This window comes from Mesocricetus auratus, unplaced genomic scaffold (assembly GCF_017639785.1).
Source record: "Mesocricetus auratus isolate SY011 unplaced genomic scaffold, BCM_Maur_2.0 Super-Scaffold_100030, whole genome shotgun sequence".
Lineage (NCBI taxonomy): Eukaryota > Metazoa > Chordata > Mammalia > Rodentia > Cricetidae > Mesocricetus > Mesocricetus auratus.
In genome coordinates this window covers 7,734,952-7,753,585 of record NW_024429211.1, presented here as the reverse complement: position 1 = coordinate 7,753,585, position 18,634 = coordinate 7,734,952, and the positions used below count along the sequence as shown (strand labels likewise).

Sequence of the window (18,634 nt, the reverse complement as noted above, 5' to 3'; positions counted from 1 at the left end):
TCCACTGTTCTCTGGAACGAACATATTAGTGGTGGCATGTTACAGTTGTTCTTTAGCCTTTTCCTCTTTTTCTTCTTCATCAGCTTATTCTTTTCCCCAGGTAGAGACACTGGAATCTTGCTATGTTAGTAGAGATGGTCTCTTAATTTCTAAAAGCTGTTTTTTTAATAAACATGTTGCTTTTTGAGCTCTGTCTTCTTTTTCCTTCCTTCTCCTCCATTTCCTCCTATTATTATTACTATATTTTAAAAATATTTATTTTTTATGTGTGAGTGTTACATCTGAATATATGCCTTTAATACAGAAGAAGGCATCAGATCCCATTGTAGATGGTTGTGAGCCACCATGTGGTTGCTGAGAATTGAACTCAGGACCTCTGTAAGAACAACTATGCTCTTAATGGCTGAGCCATCTTTCCACCCCATATTATTGGTGTTATTACTATTATTTTGAGACAGAGTCTCGCTATGTAACCCTGGCTGGTCTGAAACTTAACATGTTTACCAGGCTGGCCTTGACCTCACAGGGTTTGTTTATTCTTGTCTCTTGAGCGCTATGATGAATGGCATATGCTACCATTATTAGTAAGTCACTTTTGATGGACACCTGAGTTATTGACAGACGTTTGCTCCCCAAGTACTGTGGTGGCTGATATGGTAATGTTCCCCTGTTTATTTCTGAATATGCATGCATATATGCCCTTGCAGTATGCTAGTGAGGTGACTCAGCATGGCCTAGTTATCTGTAGGTTGTTCCCAGATAGCTTCACCCCTACCCACAAAGGTATTTGCCCCTAGCCTTATGTTTGGGTTTTTGGTTTTCTGCCAGTTTTGACAGAAAAATAACCTGATGTCGTTTGAGTATTGAAAAATATATTAAAAGTCCAGCTTTTGAATGCTATTCTTGAAATAAAATATTAACTGAGGCAATATGAAATGTTCTGAGTTGTTTTGATGTTGACAGTCAGTCTTTTGTTTTTAGCTTCCATAGTATCTCAGTATTAGTCCTGGATAATCTCTTACTCTAAAAAAAAAGGTTTGTATGTGTTCTTTTGTTTTTACAGGGATCATTGCAGGAGGTCATAGGTTGGGGGTTAATAGGATGGAAATACTATGCCAATGTGATTGGTCCAATTCAGTGCGAAGGCCTCGCCAGTCTGGGGGTAATGCAGGTGGCCTGTGCGGAAAAGCGCTTCTTAATCCTGTCCCGAAACGGCCGTGTGTACACACAGGCTTACAACAGTGACGTGCTGGTAGGTGCTGAGTAGAGTTGTCTGCATGCCTTCTTCGCGGTGGGGTCCCTGTTGTAGGTGCCACATGGTATTGTGTTCTCTGTCGTTGGTATCTGTTCCTTGTATATTATTAGTCTTGTTAAATTGTCCCAGTTAGGATGACTGTTAACAGCATTTTGACTTTTTAAAATCAAGAACTCCGTTGAGTAATTTGACTGGTTAATCACAATTGCTTTGTAAACCAAACGTTCATGTGTGTAGCAGTTAACAGAAAGGGATGGGTTCTGATGAGGATGGGGTGCATTGGGGCGTGTGTGCTCATGTAAGGAGGGGACTTGAGTGGTGTATGTGAGTTACACTGGCTGCTGGCTCCCTTCTCACACCAGCACTAGTCATCCCATGGGTGAACTCTCTCCATTCTCTTGGTGCTGGAATGGAGAACAGGTTAGGGCCCTGTAGGTTCCGAGTTTGTCAGCTTGAGTGTGTTTGCTCAGGGAGAATGTGAATGGGAGAGCCATTGTTCTTACTGTTACCTATGACTGACCAATGCTCTTCCTGGTTTTACCTTTCCAGGCTCCACAACTGGTCCAGGGACTTGCTTCCAGAAACATTGTAAAAATTGCTGCCCATTCTGATGGTCACCACTATCTGGCTTTGACTGCCACAGGGGAGGTGTACTCCTGGGGCTGTGGGGATGGCGGAAGGCTGGGCCATGGAGACACTGTGTACGTACAACCATTTTGGAAACTTATATGCTCTCTGGGTATCCATATTCACAACAGAATGGAAAATGTCAGGGGGGATTTCCAGCTGCCTACTGGGATAAGGAGGGAGACATAGCATGATGTGTCCCTCCCTTCCTTCCTTCTTTCCTTCTTTCCTTCTTTCCTTCTTTCCTTCTTTCCTTCTTTCCTTCCTTCCTTCTTTCCTTCTTTCCTTCCTTCCTTCCTTCCTTCCTCCCTTCCTTCCTTCCTTCCTTCCTTCCTTCCTTCCCTCCCTCCCTCCCTCCCTCCCTCCCTCCCTCCCTCCCTCCCTTTGTCCTTTTCCCTTTCCTTTCCCTTTCCTTTCATTTTCTATTTCTCTCCCATCTGTAAGCATTTTGATGGATCAGATGGGATGGACAGGGGTAGATTCAGGCACTCAGGAGCCAAAGAATACAGCTCGAATGGAAAGGTATTCTGGCACTCGGGAGAATAGCATAGCAGCTTACAGCCTCGAATCAGGGAAAGGCTTCCGAGTGTATCAGCTCTGCTCTGTTAGGGGATTTCCCCTGTGAAGTTGTTACCGTTGGCCTCCAGGGCCCCCAGAGAGCCGAGGAAGGTTTCCCCAGTGAAAGAAAAGTGTTACAGCCCTGCTCCACTGTGTTCTGTCTAGGGTCATCTCTGCTCCAATGAAAGAAGGTCTCACCCAAACCTCATTCAAGAGATTTATTGGGAGGGAAGAATCCAGGAGAGTGGCTGCTCTCTGCTAGTGTGGCAGAGACATCCAGGCAGCCGGAACAGCCACAAGCTGAACAGACACAGGGTTTATATAGGGATTCTTAGGGGCGGAGTTTTTCCAGGGAGTTTTCCAGGGTGGTGATTAGTCAAATTTTAATCCCTGAGCTCAGAATGGCTAAATCTCCTGCTCAGGGATTGGTTGGTTTTCTGCACAGGTTTAGGGTCAGATTTGGCTCTGATTTCAGGGCCAAAGTGTGTTTCTTTCACGGGTCTTTTTTAGCCTTTTGGCTCTAATTTTAGGGCCAGGGTGTATTTCTTTCTTTGGCTCTGATTCCAGGGACAAAGTATATTTCTTTGGCACTGGTTTCAAGGTCAGAGTGCATCTCTTTGGTTCTGGTTTCAGGGCCAAAGTGTGTTTCTTTGGCTCTGCTCAGGGCGTGTTTCTTTGGCTGACCCTTTTTCCTTATACCCTAAAAATAGGGTCTCATTATGTAGCTCTGGTTGTCCTAGAACTCACTGTGTAGACCAGGCTGGTCTGGAATTCAGCAGAAATCTGTATGCCTTTGCCTCTGTCTCCTGAGTGCTGGGATTAAAGTATGGGTCACTGTCTGGCACGTGTTCATTCCTGATGACCAACTCCTTGGGAACTTTGCCACAAATGGAGGGCATTCTCTTTGCCAGCATTAGCAGTGGCAGCAACTGTAGCCCCCATCTTGTTTTCTAAATAAGCATACTCCACCTATTGTCCTGCTGTTCGCACTGTACCATGTCTCCTGCCAATAGGACCTGTGGAACCATGATATGTTTTATATATTTATTTTGTGTATATGAGTGCTCTATTTGCATGTGCCAGAAGAGGGCGTCAGAGCCCACTGTAGATGGTTGTGAGCGACTGTGTGGGTGCTGGGAATTGAACTCAGAACTTCTCGAGGAGCAGCCAGTGCTCTTAACCACTGAGCCAGCTCTCCCCTTCCCACAATATGTTCTTAGAAGCATAAAAATTAATGTTATATTACGGGGTGGGAACTTCTGGTTACCATGAAAGATCAGAAATAAAACAAAAAATGGACATTTTAATTGCTTCCTGCGGAGTAAAGGAGCCCCTTTATATGGTAGTGTTGCAAGTGGAGCCTGTTGGAAAGGTCTCGGCACTAGGCAGCTGTGCTGTCTCTGAGGTAAGAGCACGAACAGGCAACAGGCAGGTCAAGTAAGAAGCATCTCAGCCCCCACCGTCTCTGAGTGGGTGGAGAGGAGAATGGGATGTGCATAGGTTGTTTGGAGACATCACTACTTAGAATATTCTTCGGGGAGAATCATAGTGCAAGAAAAGTAGTGATCTGTGTGGTGCATGATTCCAGAAGTCAGAAATGACCCCAGAGCTACCGTGTAAGAGACTGAGAAATGAGGGAAAACTAGCGAAAAAGAAAGGAGTTGGAATGGTGTTACCCCAGGCTGTGTGGTGGGATTGCCTGGGGACTCCAGAGGCACCTAGGTACAGAACATCTGCTTCCTTGCACGTATTTGTAGTACACTACTTTAAAGGTTTTCTTAAGGAAATAGGATTAGCTTGTATAGTCAGAATGAATAGCTCCCCTTGCTCTAGGCGCTCAGGGAAGGAAACGATCAGTGCAAACGGCAGGAGCTGGAGAGAAACGGTTGGAGGAGTTGCAACTCAGCTGAGAAAGAAAGGAGGGTGATTGGCTCTCCAACTTGATCACTCTTGTCTGTAGTCACAAAGTGAGCCAAGCATGCTTTTGAAAATGTTGTTTATCATAGGATTCCTAATGCGGACTATCAGCATGAGAAGCTTTGCTAATTGGATTTTTATCTTTTCAGTTGTGAAGATTTTGCTTTCTGAATCTTATTTCCACAAACCTTTTAATCTATAAAACCTAAAATTCCATTTTATTAGTAAGCTTTGTTCACTTCACTTCCGTCTGTCGATGTTCCCCCTTCCCCCCCAAACACAGAGGGGCCCCTCCCTCCAACTTTTGGGTAAGTCTTGGCAAATGCATACAGAGTAGCAACCATCAGGGTCAAGGGGGAAGGTGTTAGCATTGGTCCCGGCTTGTCTTTGCTCCCTTAGCAGTTATTCCCTGGCTCTTCCTCTAGCTCCTGCTGATCTTTGTCTTGCTCTCTGTTCAGATTATTTTGTCATTTCTAGAACTGATTATGGACAATCCTATAGGAGTTTTTTTTTTTTCCTGGCTTTCATTTACAGCAGCACTTGCAGTGTAGCCGTGTTGTTGGGTGTCGGCAGCTCATTGTTTTGTCGCTGATGGACTCTGGTTGGGGACATTAGTAGAGCTGTTGCATAGTTTGTTGTGTAAGTCTTTAGCAGCTACTCTTGCTGGATCCGACTTAGGAAGTGGTGATGCTCTGTGCTTGAGACAGAGAGGCAAAACAGCCTTGTGCACTGATCACCTTTGCTTTTTTAACTCTTTAGAAATGGCTAAGCTCTTACTGGTTGCTTTCTTCCCACAGGCCTCTGGAGGAGCCCAAGGTGATCTCGGCTTTCTCAGGAAAGCAGGCTGGGAAGCACGTGGTACACATAGCCTGTGGGAGCACCTACAGTGCAGCCATCACTGCTGAGGGGGAGCTGTACACCTGGGGCCGAGGGAACTATGGCCGCTTGGGCCATGGTACGTGTCTGTGCATGAGCAGTCAGGAGGTAGGAGGAGGTTGCTTCTGAGGGATTCACAATGACGGGTGTGTCTCTTTCAAGGCTCCAGTGAAGATGAGGCCATTCCGATGCTGGTGGCTGGACTCAAAGGACTAAAGGTCATCGATGTTGCATGCGGGAGTGGGGATGCTCAGACCCTGGCCGTGACTGAGAATGGTATGTATGTGGAGCCCGCGCTGTCCCGGGCACTTTCCCAGAGATGGTTGTCCTCTGGGTGGTGAGGTTTGGAGTTGTATGGACCTCCTGAGGCTGCCTTCCCTGTCATCTTCTTTTAGTCTGGTGAGTGTATTGGCTACTTCTTTGTTGCTGTAGTAAAACATCATAACCAAGGCGACTTGTGGGAGGGACCGCTTATTTTAGTTTAGTTTTTTCGTTCTTCGAAACAGGGTTTCTCTGTGTAGCCTTGGCTGTCCTAGAACTAGCTTCGTAGACCAGGCTGGCCTTGAACTCATAGAGATCCCCCTGCCTTTGCCTCCTGAGTGCATGGACTAAAGGTGTGCACTAGCCCTGCCCAGCATGAAAGAGTACCCCGGAGGATTAAAGTCTATCGTGGCTGGGAGGCTTGACAGCAGGCAGGCAAGGCATCTGGGGCAGGAGCCTGGACGATCACAGTTGAACCCAAGTGCAAAGCAGAGAGCAAACGGAGAGATGGAGCCGTTTACATTCAAGACAGTGACGACCCTGGAAACGGAGGGTTCTAGCCCGAGATTATGGGGACATTGCTCATCTCTACTTCCACAGCGAGGGTCTCATGGCTTCAGTGCAGAGGCTCAGGAATTGCCCAGGATTTAGGTTCTTGAAAGCGGATGACTGCTTAGGGGTTACCACGTTTTCTACTGGGTATTTTATTTTTAACTAAAAATTACAGCTAAATTGAATAATCGGCCAGGCGTTGGTGGCACATGTCTTTAATCTCAGCACTCGGGAAGTAGAGGCAGGTGGATCTCTGTGAGTTCTAGGACAGCCTCCATCGCTATACAGAGAAACCCTGTCTTGAAAAACAAAAAGAAAGCAAAACAAAAAGTGGAATAATTGACCTTCTGAATTGTCTCATCATTAATATATCTCCTAACCTTTAGCCATTATTGCCTCATAGTCTTTTATAGTGATTGCACACTTCACAATCTACTGTGAAAGTGCTTGTTTTTAATTTCAGCTTCCTCTTTGTGTTTGTTTGTGAGATTGTATACTTGCTTGTTTTTCTTTGTTTTTTTCTTGTAGAACTGCGAATCTTGGATCCAAGACCCAAGTACTATACCATTGAATTCCATCCCTGCCTAACCATAGTTATATATATATCTATATATTTATTTATTTATTTATTTAGTTCCTCTGAGATAGGGTTTCTCTGTATTTCTTTGGAGCCTATCCTGGAACTCGCTCTGTAGACCAGGCTGGTCTCAAACTCACAGAGACCCACCTGCCTCTGCCTCCCGAGTGCACGGATTAAAGGCGTGCACCAACACCTGGCATATATATAATTTTTATTACTGAGACAGTATCTTGCTAAGTAGTCCTGACTATCTCTGAACTCATTTTCCTCTTGGCTTGGCCTCCATATTGCTGGGGTTACAGGTGCTTGTCACCATGCCTAGCATATGTATATATGATTTTTTGAGAGTTCGTATGGTTGTTTGGGTTTGATGGTCAGAAATGCATCCATTTTGTCCAAGGCCTGATGGTGGTCTCACTTCTGCACTGTGTTAGTCCTTGCATCAACTGGGGAGTTTCTTAGTCTGCTTTCTCTCACAGAGGTTGAATAGCATGTTGAGAATTTACTTCTGAGAATGTCTTTGGTGCAGATGTCTAGAAATAAGGTTGTAAACATTGCTTACCTCACACTTATGCTTTTGTGTAACTCTTACAGGGAAACATCCCTGCTGCGGGATTGTGTTCTGGGGTGACTGGTGCGGTAGAAGCATCATGCCCTGGGCAGTGTGGTCTTGGGTGGTAGGCTCGCTGAAAATGTTGGTTTAAGTGCAAACAGTAGAATTTGATCCAGGACATAGAAAACTAGACACATATTCTGAGAGATGTGCACATTGAGTTGTTTTTCAGTGACCATCTAATAGTGCATTATTTACAGTTTTCAGTTTAGATCAGGGTTAGCCTGGCTTGACAATTAGCATTGTATTTGAATGCATCCAAATTAGCTGGTTTATGTGTTGTTTCTGGTCATTTTCCAGTGACAGTAGCATAGTTGTGTCATTATGACAGCCTGTATCACCCACAAAAGCTTAATAAAAATACTATCTTATCTGAAAGTTAGTTGATCTTTGGCTTGGACAGTTGAAAGTAGAATGAAAACTGAGTATTTATAAGCAAACTGAAAATTTCTTTCTGATATTTTTCTTCTGGATTTTTTCTTAGAACTTTTATCAATGCCTAACTAATGCCTCCCCTCCAGTTTACTTTTACTAAGATTTTGCAAATTATTCAGGTTAATCTTCAATTTGTTTGGAAACATAGTTTCTCTGTTGTAGCCTCTGCTGTCCTAGAACTTGCTCTGTAGATCAGGCTGGCCTCAAACTCACAGAGATCCACCTGCTTCTGCCTCTTGAGCGCTGGGATTAAAGGTGTGTGCCACCGCTGCTCTGTTTATTCAGCTCCGTTTTAAAGACCACTTTTGTGATTGGATTGTACCCTTTTATGTCATATTTAATCAGGTGACCTTGCATTGACATGTGCTTTTGGAAACCACTGTAGTGTGGTGGGGACAGTAGTATGTAGACAGACCATAGTGTGGTCAGCGAGATGCAGGATTGCCACACACCTCAGTGCTTGTGTTTTCTGGTGCGGTACAATTTTGTTCTGTGTTTAGTATCTAGTTCAAACGGTAGCAGTGGTCCCAGAGAAGTAAGAGTCAGACAGAAACCCCAGCTTTTACTTTGAAAATAAGATTTATTTGTTATTTTATTTTATGAGTATGAGTGTTTTGTCTATAAGTATGAATGTCAGTTGTGTGTGTCTGGTGCCTGAAAAGAGCAGAACAGTGTGCCGATCCCCTGGAACTGGAATTAAGGATGGCTGTGTGTGCTGGGTGAGAACCTGAGTCCTCTGCAAAAGCATCACGTGTTGTAAACTACTGTGCCGTCTCTCTAGCCCTGGTTTTCAGTTTTTCAGTTGCTAATATATTAGCCTGAAATGTAAACTAGATTACATTTAGTCAATAATGTGTGTGGTATCGACTATATATATTGTAAAATTGATCTGTGTGTCTTACGGGTTGTGTATTTCCGGTCGTTTGAAACTTCTGTTGAGATGTGCAATGATTTCTCCTTATATGCATTTGTGTTTTCTAGGTCAAGTGTGGTCCTGGGGAGATGGCGACTATGGGAAGCTGGGCAGAGGCGGAAGTGACGGTTGCAAAACCCCGAAGCTGATAGAGAAGCTTCAAGACTTGGATGTCATCAAAGTTCGCTGTGGAAGTCAGTTTTCCATTGCTTTGACAAAAGATGGCCAAGTTTATTCGTGGGGAAAAGGTGACAATCAGAGGCTTGGGCATGGAACAGAAGAACATGTCCGCTATCCCAAACTCTTGGAAGGTTTGCAAGGTGACTGCAGATATAAAACTAATGCCCTTATAGATACATTCTTTAGAAATCTTCAGCTGGCTTTTCTTTATATCCAGTGAATGAACTCTCACTAGGAACTCTTAATAACATCTTGTAGATATAGATCATGGAAACTGGCTCGTCTGTTCCAATAAATGGCCTAAAATTATTCTCATCGAATTTAACCTTTAATTCATTTAGTTTTTTATTTAGTTCAGGGGACTGGGGGAGGGCAGCCTTTTTCTTAAAGGGCCAGATTGTAAATTTGGGGATGGAGTGGCCTGCTGTGCTCCCATGAAAGTTTATTCGGAAATAGGGGATTTGGTCTTCATTTTATTTCAGGGACCTCGTTAGTGATCCCTGCACGAATTCATTCCCTGTCTCTGTTTCTCTGAGTGAGACTTGCCAGTTCTTTGCTCACCGGTGCATTTTATAGCATGTTAGTGCCGTGGCCACTGGCAGCCTCTCTGCGCATCAGGGGTTTGCGTCCCGAGCTTCTGAGTTAGGTTGTGGAATAACAGTTCAGCCTGTTACACACCTCTCTTGGAATGCAGTTCGCCTCTTATTAATACGGAAACGGTGCCTCGCCAGTTATTTACTCAAGGCTGTTGAAATATCTCACTGTAGTAATATTTAAATGAACGGTCGCTGTTAACTCACAGTGCTCCATGACTTGTTAGGTAAGAGGTTTTTTGACAGTTTTAAAATTTATTTCACGTGTACGGGTGTTTTGCTATCATGTGTGTTCAGTGCCTTCTGAGGCAGAAGAGGCGCTGAAACTTCTAGAAGCAGTGTTTCAGTTGGCTATGAGGCACCATGTGGGTGCTGGGAACTGGACCTGGGCCCTGTGGGAGCGCAGCCAGCATTCTTAACTGTCGAGTTAGCTCTCCAGCACAGGGAGCTTTTTTTCCCCTGCTCATTTTATTGACTTATATAGAAACACTCTGTGTTAATTATGTCACCTCCAAGAAAAGGTATAAAGCTTTTCTAATAGTACATAAATAGAAAAATTTAAATCATGTGACTTTGCGAAAAGGACAGGTTTCCTTGTAAGAAAAGTTCCTTAGGGAAGAGCATGTTTTGTATGACTACATCTGGGGGTACTGGAGAAAAAAAAAAACCTAATAACTAAAAATCCTATTGTCCCACCAACATAAGTACATGTCAGAGTTTGTGGGACTGATGCGTTGGCACAGCCAGTGAAGTGAAGGCACTTGTGCAAGTGTAGTGATCCCTGGGGCCCACGAAGAGAACCCACTCTGCAGACTTGCCCTCTCCCTCCCCTCCCTCCCTCCCCTGTGCTGTGGCCTTCTTTCTCCTGTCCGGTCATCCGTCAGTCAGTCAATTAATCATGAGAATGTTTGGGTGGCCAAGCATGATTATAAAAGCATTTCCTTAAGAAACCTATCCCTTTTTTTTTTTTGGTTTTTCAAGACAGGGTTTCTCTGTGCTGTTTTGGAGCCTGCCCTGGAACTGGCTCTGTAGACCAGGTGGCCTGGAACTCACAGAGATCCACCTGCCTCTGCCTCCCTAGTGCTGGGTTTAAAGGTGTGCGCCACCAACGCCAAATTTGGAAACATATCTCTTAAAGGAGCCAAAGGAATGCTATTTTTAAGTATTGTCTCTCATCTATCAGAAATGCAGATGAATAAGGGATAAGACTTAATTTTGAGATCTTCCTAGGTAATTACAGAGGCATGTCTTTTTATGGTGTCTGTGAGTGTGTGTGAGTGTGTGTGTGTGTTTTATCCTATATGAGTAAGACTAGGGATATGAACTTTAAAAAAATCATACTGTCCCTTTTTGAATAAAATTCTGAATAAGTAACAGAAAGAGAGATTCTTCATACTGTAGCATAAGCTTATTTGTGGGCTGTAAGAAGTTAATATTGAATGTTTTCTTTCCGGTAGCTGTGAGCAGATGTCCTTCATGGAGCTAAAGCCATGGGCTTGATGGTGTCCCTGCCCGTTTTTTTCTAGGGAAGAAGGTGATTGACGTGGCTGCAGGCTCCACCCACTGCCTTGCTCTGACGGAAGACAGTGAGGTGCACAGCTGGGGGAGCAATGACCAGTGCCAGCACTTTGACACTTTGCGTGTGACCAAGCCAGAACCTAGTGCACTGCCGGGATTGGACACCAAGCACATCGTTGGAATTGCCTGTGGGCCCGCCCAGGTACTCAGCACATAGGCTTGGTGTTTGGTACAGTTTGCTTTCCAAATGGGCACTCTGCTATGTACGAGTACCAACTTTTGTGTGTCGCCCTTCTGTCTTGCCGTTGTTCCAAACCACACATTACTTCCCTGTAGTTCTTATTTTAGTGTTTACTTCTGTTATATTGTCTGTAGAAACAGCCTATTCTCCTTCCCCCTCTACCTTCTCCCTCTCTCTGTCTCTAGCTTTTCAGTGGTGGCTATGGGTTTTTCTTTTTTTGGGGGGAAGTATTCTAAATGGGTGCTGAAATTTGCTAATATTTTTTCTCCCCAGATTATGTAAGTTGAAGTTTTCAGAAAACTTTTTTTTGTTTTTTGTTTTTCGAGGCAGGGTTTCTCTGTGGCTTTGGAGGTTGTCCTGGAACTAGCTCTTGTAGATCAGGCTTGGTCTCGAACTCACAGAGACCCGCCTACCTCTGCCTCCCAAGTGCTGGAATTAAAGGTGTGCGCCACCACTGCCTGGCTTGAAAACTTTGGTTTTCAAAGTTAGCTGATTAACTTTGAAATTAACTAATCCTTGTATTACTGGCATAACTATCGGCTATGTTGTTTTATCATTTTTATGTTTCTAGGTTTTACTTGCTGATATTTTACTCTGTGTGTGTGTGTGTGTGTGTATACACTCATTAGGGTTATTTGCATGTGACTTATGTGCTTTCTTCTTGATTTCTGTGTGTGTGTGTGTACACTCATCAAGGTTATTTGCATGTGGCTTTTGAGCTTTCTTCTTGATTTCTGTCAGGGTAAAGCTGGCCCCATAAAAAGGTTTGGGGTATGTTCCCAGTGTTTCCTAAAAGAGATTGTACAATATTATTCTTCTTTAAATGTGTGTCTGTGAATTTATCTAAGCCTAGAAATATAACTAGAAATGCAATGTCTTTAACAGATTTATGGGTAGGTTTTTCTGGTATTGGCACTCAGGGATCATTCTATTACAGCTGTCCAATTCATGTATAATTTTTCTTTGTGCGCTCTCTGACTATTTGAGGTCTAATGCCACTTGGATACTAGTAATTTGTGTATATATTTTTGATTGTCAGTCCCCTTTCCCCAAGTTCAATTTTTGTTGATATTTTAAAATTTTTAGTTCATTTTTTACTTAATTTTTTGTTTTTAAGTATGTTGCTTTTTCTCCCCTCCTCCTCCCCTCCCCCTCCCCCTCTTCTTCTCCTTCTCCTCCTCCTCCTCCTCCTCCTCTTCCTCCTCCTCCTCCTCCTATTCCGCCTTCTTCGTCTTCGTCTTCTTTCTTTTTTTAAGTGTCTCTCACTTCAGCTTGCTTTGGGCTTACTCTGTTCATTGTCAGGTTACTTAGAGTAGAATCCTGGATATTTGAGCTCAGTCCTTTTTGTCTCTAAGCATCTGATGCTGTAAATTTTCCTCTAAGTAATGCTTTAACTGTACCCTCTGTGTTTGCTTCTAGACTGTCTACATTTTACTGTTTCTGGGTGAAGTGTTCTATAAATGTCAGTTAGACATAGTATAATCACTGATGGTATACTTCAGTCTCGTACTCAGGAAGGTTGTATACACAACCTAATACGTCATCTACTTAGAGCTTCTATTGTACCACTGTAAGTGGGCTGACCACTCACTCTCATCCATTAATGTGGATTAGCAATTTTGTGAGGGAAAACAATTTGGAGAAAGCTTTTCCCGTTTTTAGGTGTGGAAATGAGATGGAATGGTGAAACAGGAGGGGAAGTGTGTGAGCTAGACAGTCATGAATTTGGGGACATAGAGGCTTGTAAGTAATAACTGTAGGCATTTCATGATACCTGGTGGTGCACACCATCGACAAACTTACAGGCTTCATGTTAGATTTTTTTCTTTGGACAGAGCTTTGCCTGGTCATCTTGTTCTGAGTGGTCCATTGGCCTTCGTGTCCCTTTTGTGGTGGACGTCTGCTCAATGACTTTCGAGCAGCTGGATCTCTTGCTGCGTCAAGTGAGTGAGGGGATGGACGGCACCGCTGACTGGCCCCCGCCGCAGGAGAAAGAGTGCATGGCTGTGGCGACGCTGAATCTCCTACGACTTCAGGTGCTAACTCTTTCTGCCTCCCTGCCCCTTTATAAGTGCCTCAGAAAATCCTAAGCATACTTATGGGCATTGAAAGTGTGAGTGTCCTTGTTAGGCGAATTGGTAATGAAACATTTAATACAGTTATGATGGAGAAATGTGTATACGGCTTAAAATACTCGATCCTGTTTTGTTTTTCCTGGAAGTCAGTCGTTGCATGAAGGTAAGAGAGTACAGATTTTGTTGTTGCTGCTGTACTCACGGTCCTTGCACTTACCTGGGGGAGAGTGTGTGTGGAGGAATGCCTTTGTGGGACAGCAGGTGAGAGAGAGAGGCAGACCCTAGCTGAGAGAACAGAGCTGCTGTGAAAGTAAGTTGGTCTCCTTATATCGGTGCCCTCCCAGAGAAGAATGGCTACAAAAATCAGCCAGCCTCTCTCTCTTTTTCTCCTGTACTGTGATCCTAAGCTGGCCTTTCTATTATATTAGATCCAAGGTATGCTCCTATTTTGTTTGTCTTTGAAAAGAGGATATTTGCAATTACAGTTTTAGGATATGGTATGATCTTTGAAAATTTTTGGTGTTTTTGAATTACGTGTATTTTTGTGTATCTGTGTGTGAGTATGTGCACATAAGTGCTAACTTTAGTAAATGCTCTGATTTTATGGATTATAAAACAGTAACAAAAAGTATTTTAGGGTTGGTGTAATAATGTAATTATTTTTTAATTTTCATCTAGTAGAATTTTTAAAGAGACAGTGCTCAAAATGCAATCTTTTGTTCCCTAATACAGTTGACTTTCTCATCATTGTGTGTGTACCTTGTCTTCTGGGTTCAGTTCACTTCCTCAGACGCCTTCTTCATAAAGGCTTTTCCCTCCCTCCCACCAGGGTATCTGAGATGTAAAGTCTGAGAAAAAGTTTGCTTACTTTAGCTTTTCAAGATGACTTATTAAGGTTCAGCATTTTAAGTTAAAGGGAGGACTCAGCTGGGGCACCACACGGGCTAGGGAGCTGCTGCCGCCCAGCTGCTCCCTGGCCCCGGTTGTCTCCGTTTTCATTGGCTCTTTGAAAATGCTCTGCTGCAGACAGATCTCTAGATGGTGCTGATGAGAAACCCTTCCTTATGCTTTGTAGCGAACGTGTCTTTCTCTGTGGTAGCTCTTCAGGTGTTCTGTCTAGGGGGAGGTTTTCAGAAATGTAACTGGAGGTTATAGAGTTTGTGTTTTCATTGCATTGAAACGGATGTCTTTTAATCTACTTCCCCCTCTAGAGAATGCCTAATTATTATTGAGTTACTTTCTGTTGTCCTGCCTACCGTGACTTCTTTGGTCATTTTAAGTGTCTTTGTGCTGGAAACCTTGCTTTGGACGGGTTTGATGACCTGGGACAGGTGTGTGAAGTTGGTGCAACGAGGAAACTGTGACCACCTGTTGTCCAGACAGCTTGACCCGGATAGCCTGGGCTGTCTTTATTGATATAGCTTCAGGGTTTGCATGAATAGTTTTATGATCAGTTTTTACTTCATGAGTTTCTAAAATGGTTATAGTAATTACCAGTTTGTTCCCTTGCCTCTTTCCCCATCTGTCCCACAACTTTCCACTGGCAACGATTGCCTATGTGATGTATAGCTCTAATGCTAGAAGCATAAGCAGGGTTGCAAGCTACGAAGGACGCTTTCTAACTAGGCACGCGCACAAGTAGAGCATTGTGCCCAGTTGGCAGCATTTGCGGTTACAGCAGCGTCATGCAGGGAGAGAGACAGTTTTGTCTCTAATGGTTAATAGTTACATCTGGAATGGTAGGGTCCGGGTTCTCACAATCAACTCGCCAGCTGAAGCTGGGTCATTTCATTCTACTTTCTGTACTACGTCTCCTTTGGGGATATATCGGGTTTCTCCATTTGTCCTATAGGCAGCATCACTTGGAAACTTTTGGAGCTGTTTGTCCCTTGTCCTTATGTCCGTCTCAATTTCTCGCGGTATTAGCACGGTTCTTAGAAACTGCTAATGAGGGAACTGTTGGGGCTATGTATGGTCCTGCTTCATTCCCTGTTCCCTTTAACTCCTGATATCATCTATCTAGTCACACTTCTAGACTGTGCTGGGTACCATCTTCCTCTGCAGAACCGTTATACACGTGTGTAATATAAACTTTATGAACTACGGCGACTTCCCGGCTTTCACAGGTGCATTGGAAAGGCAGCATCCTGTAGTTGAGAAGTCTGAATTCATGATCACACTTGAAACATCAAAGGCTTTAGGGACTGAATCAGGGCCATTGTATCCTTCTGGCTCACCCAGAGGACAATCATCAGGGGAAAGTTTTCCTTTTGTAATAGCTCTTTTATCTGTGACTGAGAAAGGGAAATTAAAGGCAGCTGTAAATATGACTTGTATAGCAAAAGCAAGAAGTACATGTAGCACATATGTTCCTGGGGTCATTCCCTGAATTAATGCAGTGAACTGCCCACAGGCTTTGCCCAATGGGATAGTCTCCAGGGCCTTGCCTCAAGGAGACCTGTTCATGCAGGTCTCAGCCCTTGTTCCCCAAAGAAGTCACATGGCTCCAGCTGTCTTTGTCTCTTTGCTGTTGCCTCTTAATCTTTTTTGTTCTAAGTGGTTACTCAGTTCTTTAACTCAAAGATTGTTCCTTTAGCTCAATAGATCCTGTTATTGAATTATGCATTTATTCAACCATTATTTATTTGGAGTATTTTACAAGATTCTGATTCAAGTACATTTCCCCAGCCCCAATGCAACTGGAGCGTCTGTGTATACAAACCAAAAAGTGTGACTATGACTTAGGGCGGGACCCAGAGTGCAGAAGGAGCTTGTCTGGCCCTGTGCACCTCCATCTTAGAGTCTTGTTCTTGTCGCTGTTTTTCAGTTTCTAGAATTTGGTCTGTTTTGAAGCCTTTGCTTTAGTCACAGTATTTTTGTCTTCTGGCCTCCCTCCCTCCCTCCCTCCCTCCCTCCCTCCCTCCCTCCCATCCATGTCTTGGGACATGATTTCCTTTGACAAAGATTTTCTCTCACGTTAGTTTGTTGCAGATATAATGCCTTGTTCCTTTTGGTAGTGAGGTCACCTTCAGGGAGCGACAGTAGGTTCAAGCTGTTAAGGGGATGCTAGAAGACAGTTTTGTATTTGCTTCTGTGTGTTCTAGAGTTTTACAGACCATAGTGGGTTCAGTTGCTCGTTGTGACAGACTTCTAGGGAAACCTCGGGTTTAGCTGGGGGCTGCTCTTTGTTGGCTGAATGACTGGTCTAAAGCTGGAAGCGTAGACCCTACCTACCTATTGAAACCAGAACCTTTGGCACGTACTGTGTCAGTGTTCCTGTTTTGCCCTGAGGACTTTCCTTGTGTGCTGTAGTTTGACTTTCTAGTTTTAAACAGCAGTCAACTACAGGCATTTCTCTGCTGCTGGTTGCTCTTTCTATGTTATTTAGTCCTTTGAACTGATCTTGCAGTTACATACTCAGAGCTGGGTATACAATGTTTTTTGGTTGTGAGCCTAGCCTCTAACGGCTGAGTTATCTTACCATGATATTTCCCAGGTATGTGGTTAAAGTTTTTTAATGTAATTAAAAAATTTATATAAGGCTCAACCTTCCTAATCTGAAAATCTAAAATTTGAAATGGTCCCAATTTAAAAAGTTATTTCAGTGTTATCTTGGTGCTGTAAGTGGAAAATTCAGTGTATGCCAACTACTTCATATAAAAAAACATTTAAAATGATGTATAAAATTAAGTTCAGTCTATGTGTATTAGGTGTATATGAAGCATTAATGAATTTTGTGTAATACGTCAGTCCCGTAAGGTACCTTATGTATGTGAAACTATTCCAAAATCTGAAACACCTAAACATTTTGGATAAGGGATATTCTGCCTTCACTTAGAGTTTATTTTGTTTATATAAATAACACTTCAAATCAAGTTTTAGTCAGTCTTTTATTGGGAAAATACATTTGCTTTTGGGTGTTCTAAATGACTTTTCTTTCCTTTTTATAGTTGCATGCTGCCATTAGTCACCAGGTTGACCCGGAATTCCTTGGTTTAGGTCTGGGCAGTGTGCTCCTGAACAGCCTGAAGCAGACTGTGGTGACCCTGGCCAGCAGCGCAGGGGTGCTGAGCACTGTGCAGTCAGCTGCCCAGGCTGTGCTGCAGAGTGGCTGGTCCGTGCTGCTGCCGACGGCTGAGGAGAGGGCCAGGGCACTCTCAGCGCTCTTACCCTGCACAGGTGAGCTTGGCTTGGGTCAGAACTGGGCACAAATAGGATTGTGGGAATGAATGAGAAAAAGAAAGAAAAAGGAGGAAAAGGACTTGATTGCTCCTAATTACGGTGGAGGAGGAGATTTATTGTAGACATGGGAGAGCATGGCCAAAGGCAGATTCATCTGGAAGAGTCCAGAGTGGTGGTGACTCTGAGCCATGTGAGGAGCTGGGGAGGGAAGGAGAGGGAGAGAGGGGGGCCAGGTGCAGCAGCCAGGAGGGCACAGGTACAAGGGGCGGTGACCAATGTGGCTGGATTATGTAGGGAAGAGCAGCCCCGCCCTTTGGGCTGCAGAGTCCAGGGCAGGGGCGGAGCCTGCCAGCCAGGGGGGCCCTGGAACAGGTGGGGCTGAGGGTTCTGAGAGAACTTGGCAGCCGGACCCTCTTTTATACATTAAGTAGGTGCCTCAGCCATTTGTCCCAGGGTTTGAGACTGCACTTACTGAAATTGGCAGAATCAGACATCAGACTAAACAAAAACAAAACCTTTGTTCAGTTTCAGGCAATGAAGTGAACATAAGCCCAGGTCGTCGATTCATGATTGATCTTTTAGTTGGCAGCTTGATGGCTGATGGAGGATTAGAGTCAGCTTTAAATGCAGCCATTACTGCAGAAATCCAGGTATGGCCCTAGGAGGGCATAGGAGCCGATGAGTGGTTTTACTGAGTGTAGATCTGAGATGGAAAACCGTCTACGCCTACATATGTAGAAATCATGACCATAATCATTGAAGAAACCAAAATTCAAAACTTTTAGTAACACACTAATTTTAAAATTTTAAGACTCTTTGGTTTTGCTAATTTAAAAGTGATTGATATGTTATTCGTGATAAAATGGCCCCATCCTAAATGTCTGCTTGAGTGAATTTGGTAGGTGCTCCCATCACATAGATTACTTCTTCTTTAACCAGAAGATCCTTCTGCCCCTCTGCATTCTTGCTACTCTGCCTCTAGGCTTGAGTGTCGTGTAATGGAATTAGACGGTAGGTACTGGTGCCCCTTCTTGTACCTCAGTCGACGGTGTTCATGTTCATTCATATCATTGTGTTGCTACTTCGTGTTTATTATTGAGAATTAGTTCATGGCTCTTAATTATTGAAAAGTACTCCATTGAATGGTTGTAACACTCTTTACTTAGTTTCCTGTTGCAGGATGTTTGGTGGTTTCTGTTTTTAAGTCTACCATGATCATTAGAATTATTAAGGTCGTTAAGAGAGGAGTGCTAATCTT

At 43.7% G+C, this 18,634-nt stretch overlaps 1 protein-coding gene across 2 annotated transcripts in view; it reads left to right on the top strand.

The window, feature by feature from the left end:
• Positions 1 to 18,634, top strand: part of Herc2 (HECT and RLD domain containing E3 ubiquitin protein ligase 2) — a 183,490-nt gene that overhangs the window by 57,197 nt on the left and 107,659 nt on the right. For both annotated transcript variants that reach the window (XM_040733327.1, XM_040733326.1), the window contains exons 11-19: positions 1,064 to 1,252; positions 1,805 to 1,956; positions 5,155 to 5,312; positions 5,396 to 5,509; positions 8,656 to 8,907; positions 10,887 to 11,080; positions 12,955 to 13,155; positions 17,145 to 17,373; positions 17,902 to 18,026. In XM_040733327.1, the coding sequence (XP_040589261.1) occupies positions 1,064 to 1,252; positions 1,805 to 1,956; positions 5,155 to 5,312; positions 5,396 to 5,509; positions 8,656 to 8,907; positions 10,887 to 11,080; positions 12,955 to 13,155; positions 17,145 to 17,373; positions 17,902 to 18,026 (1,614 nt within the window). The remainder of the gene's footprint in view (positions 1 to 1,063; positions 1,253 to 1,804; positions 1,957 to 5,154; positions 5,313 to 5,395; positions 5,510 to 8,655; positions 8,908 to 10,886; positions 11,081 to 12,954; positions 13,156 to 17,144; positions 17,374 to 17,901; positions 18,027 to 18,634) is intronic.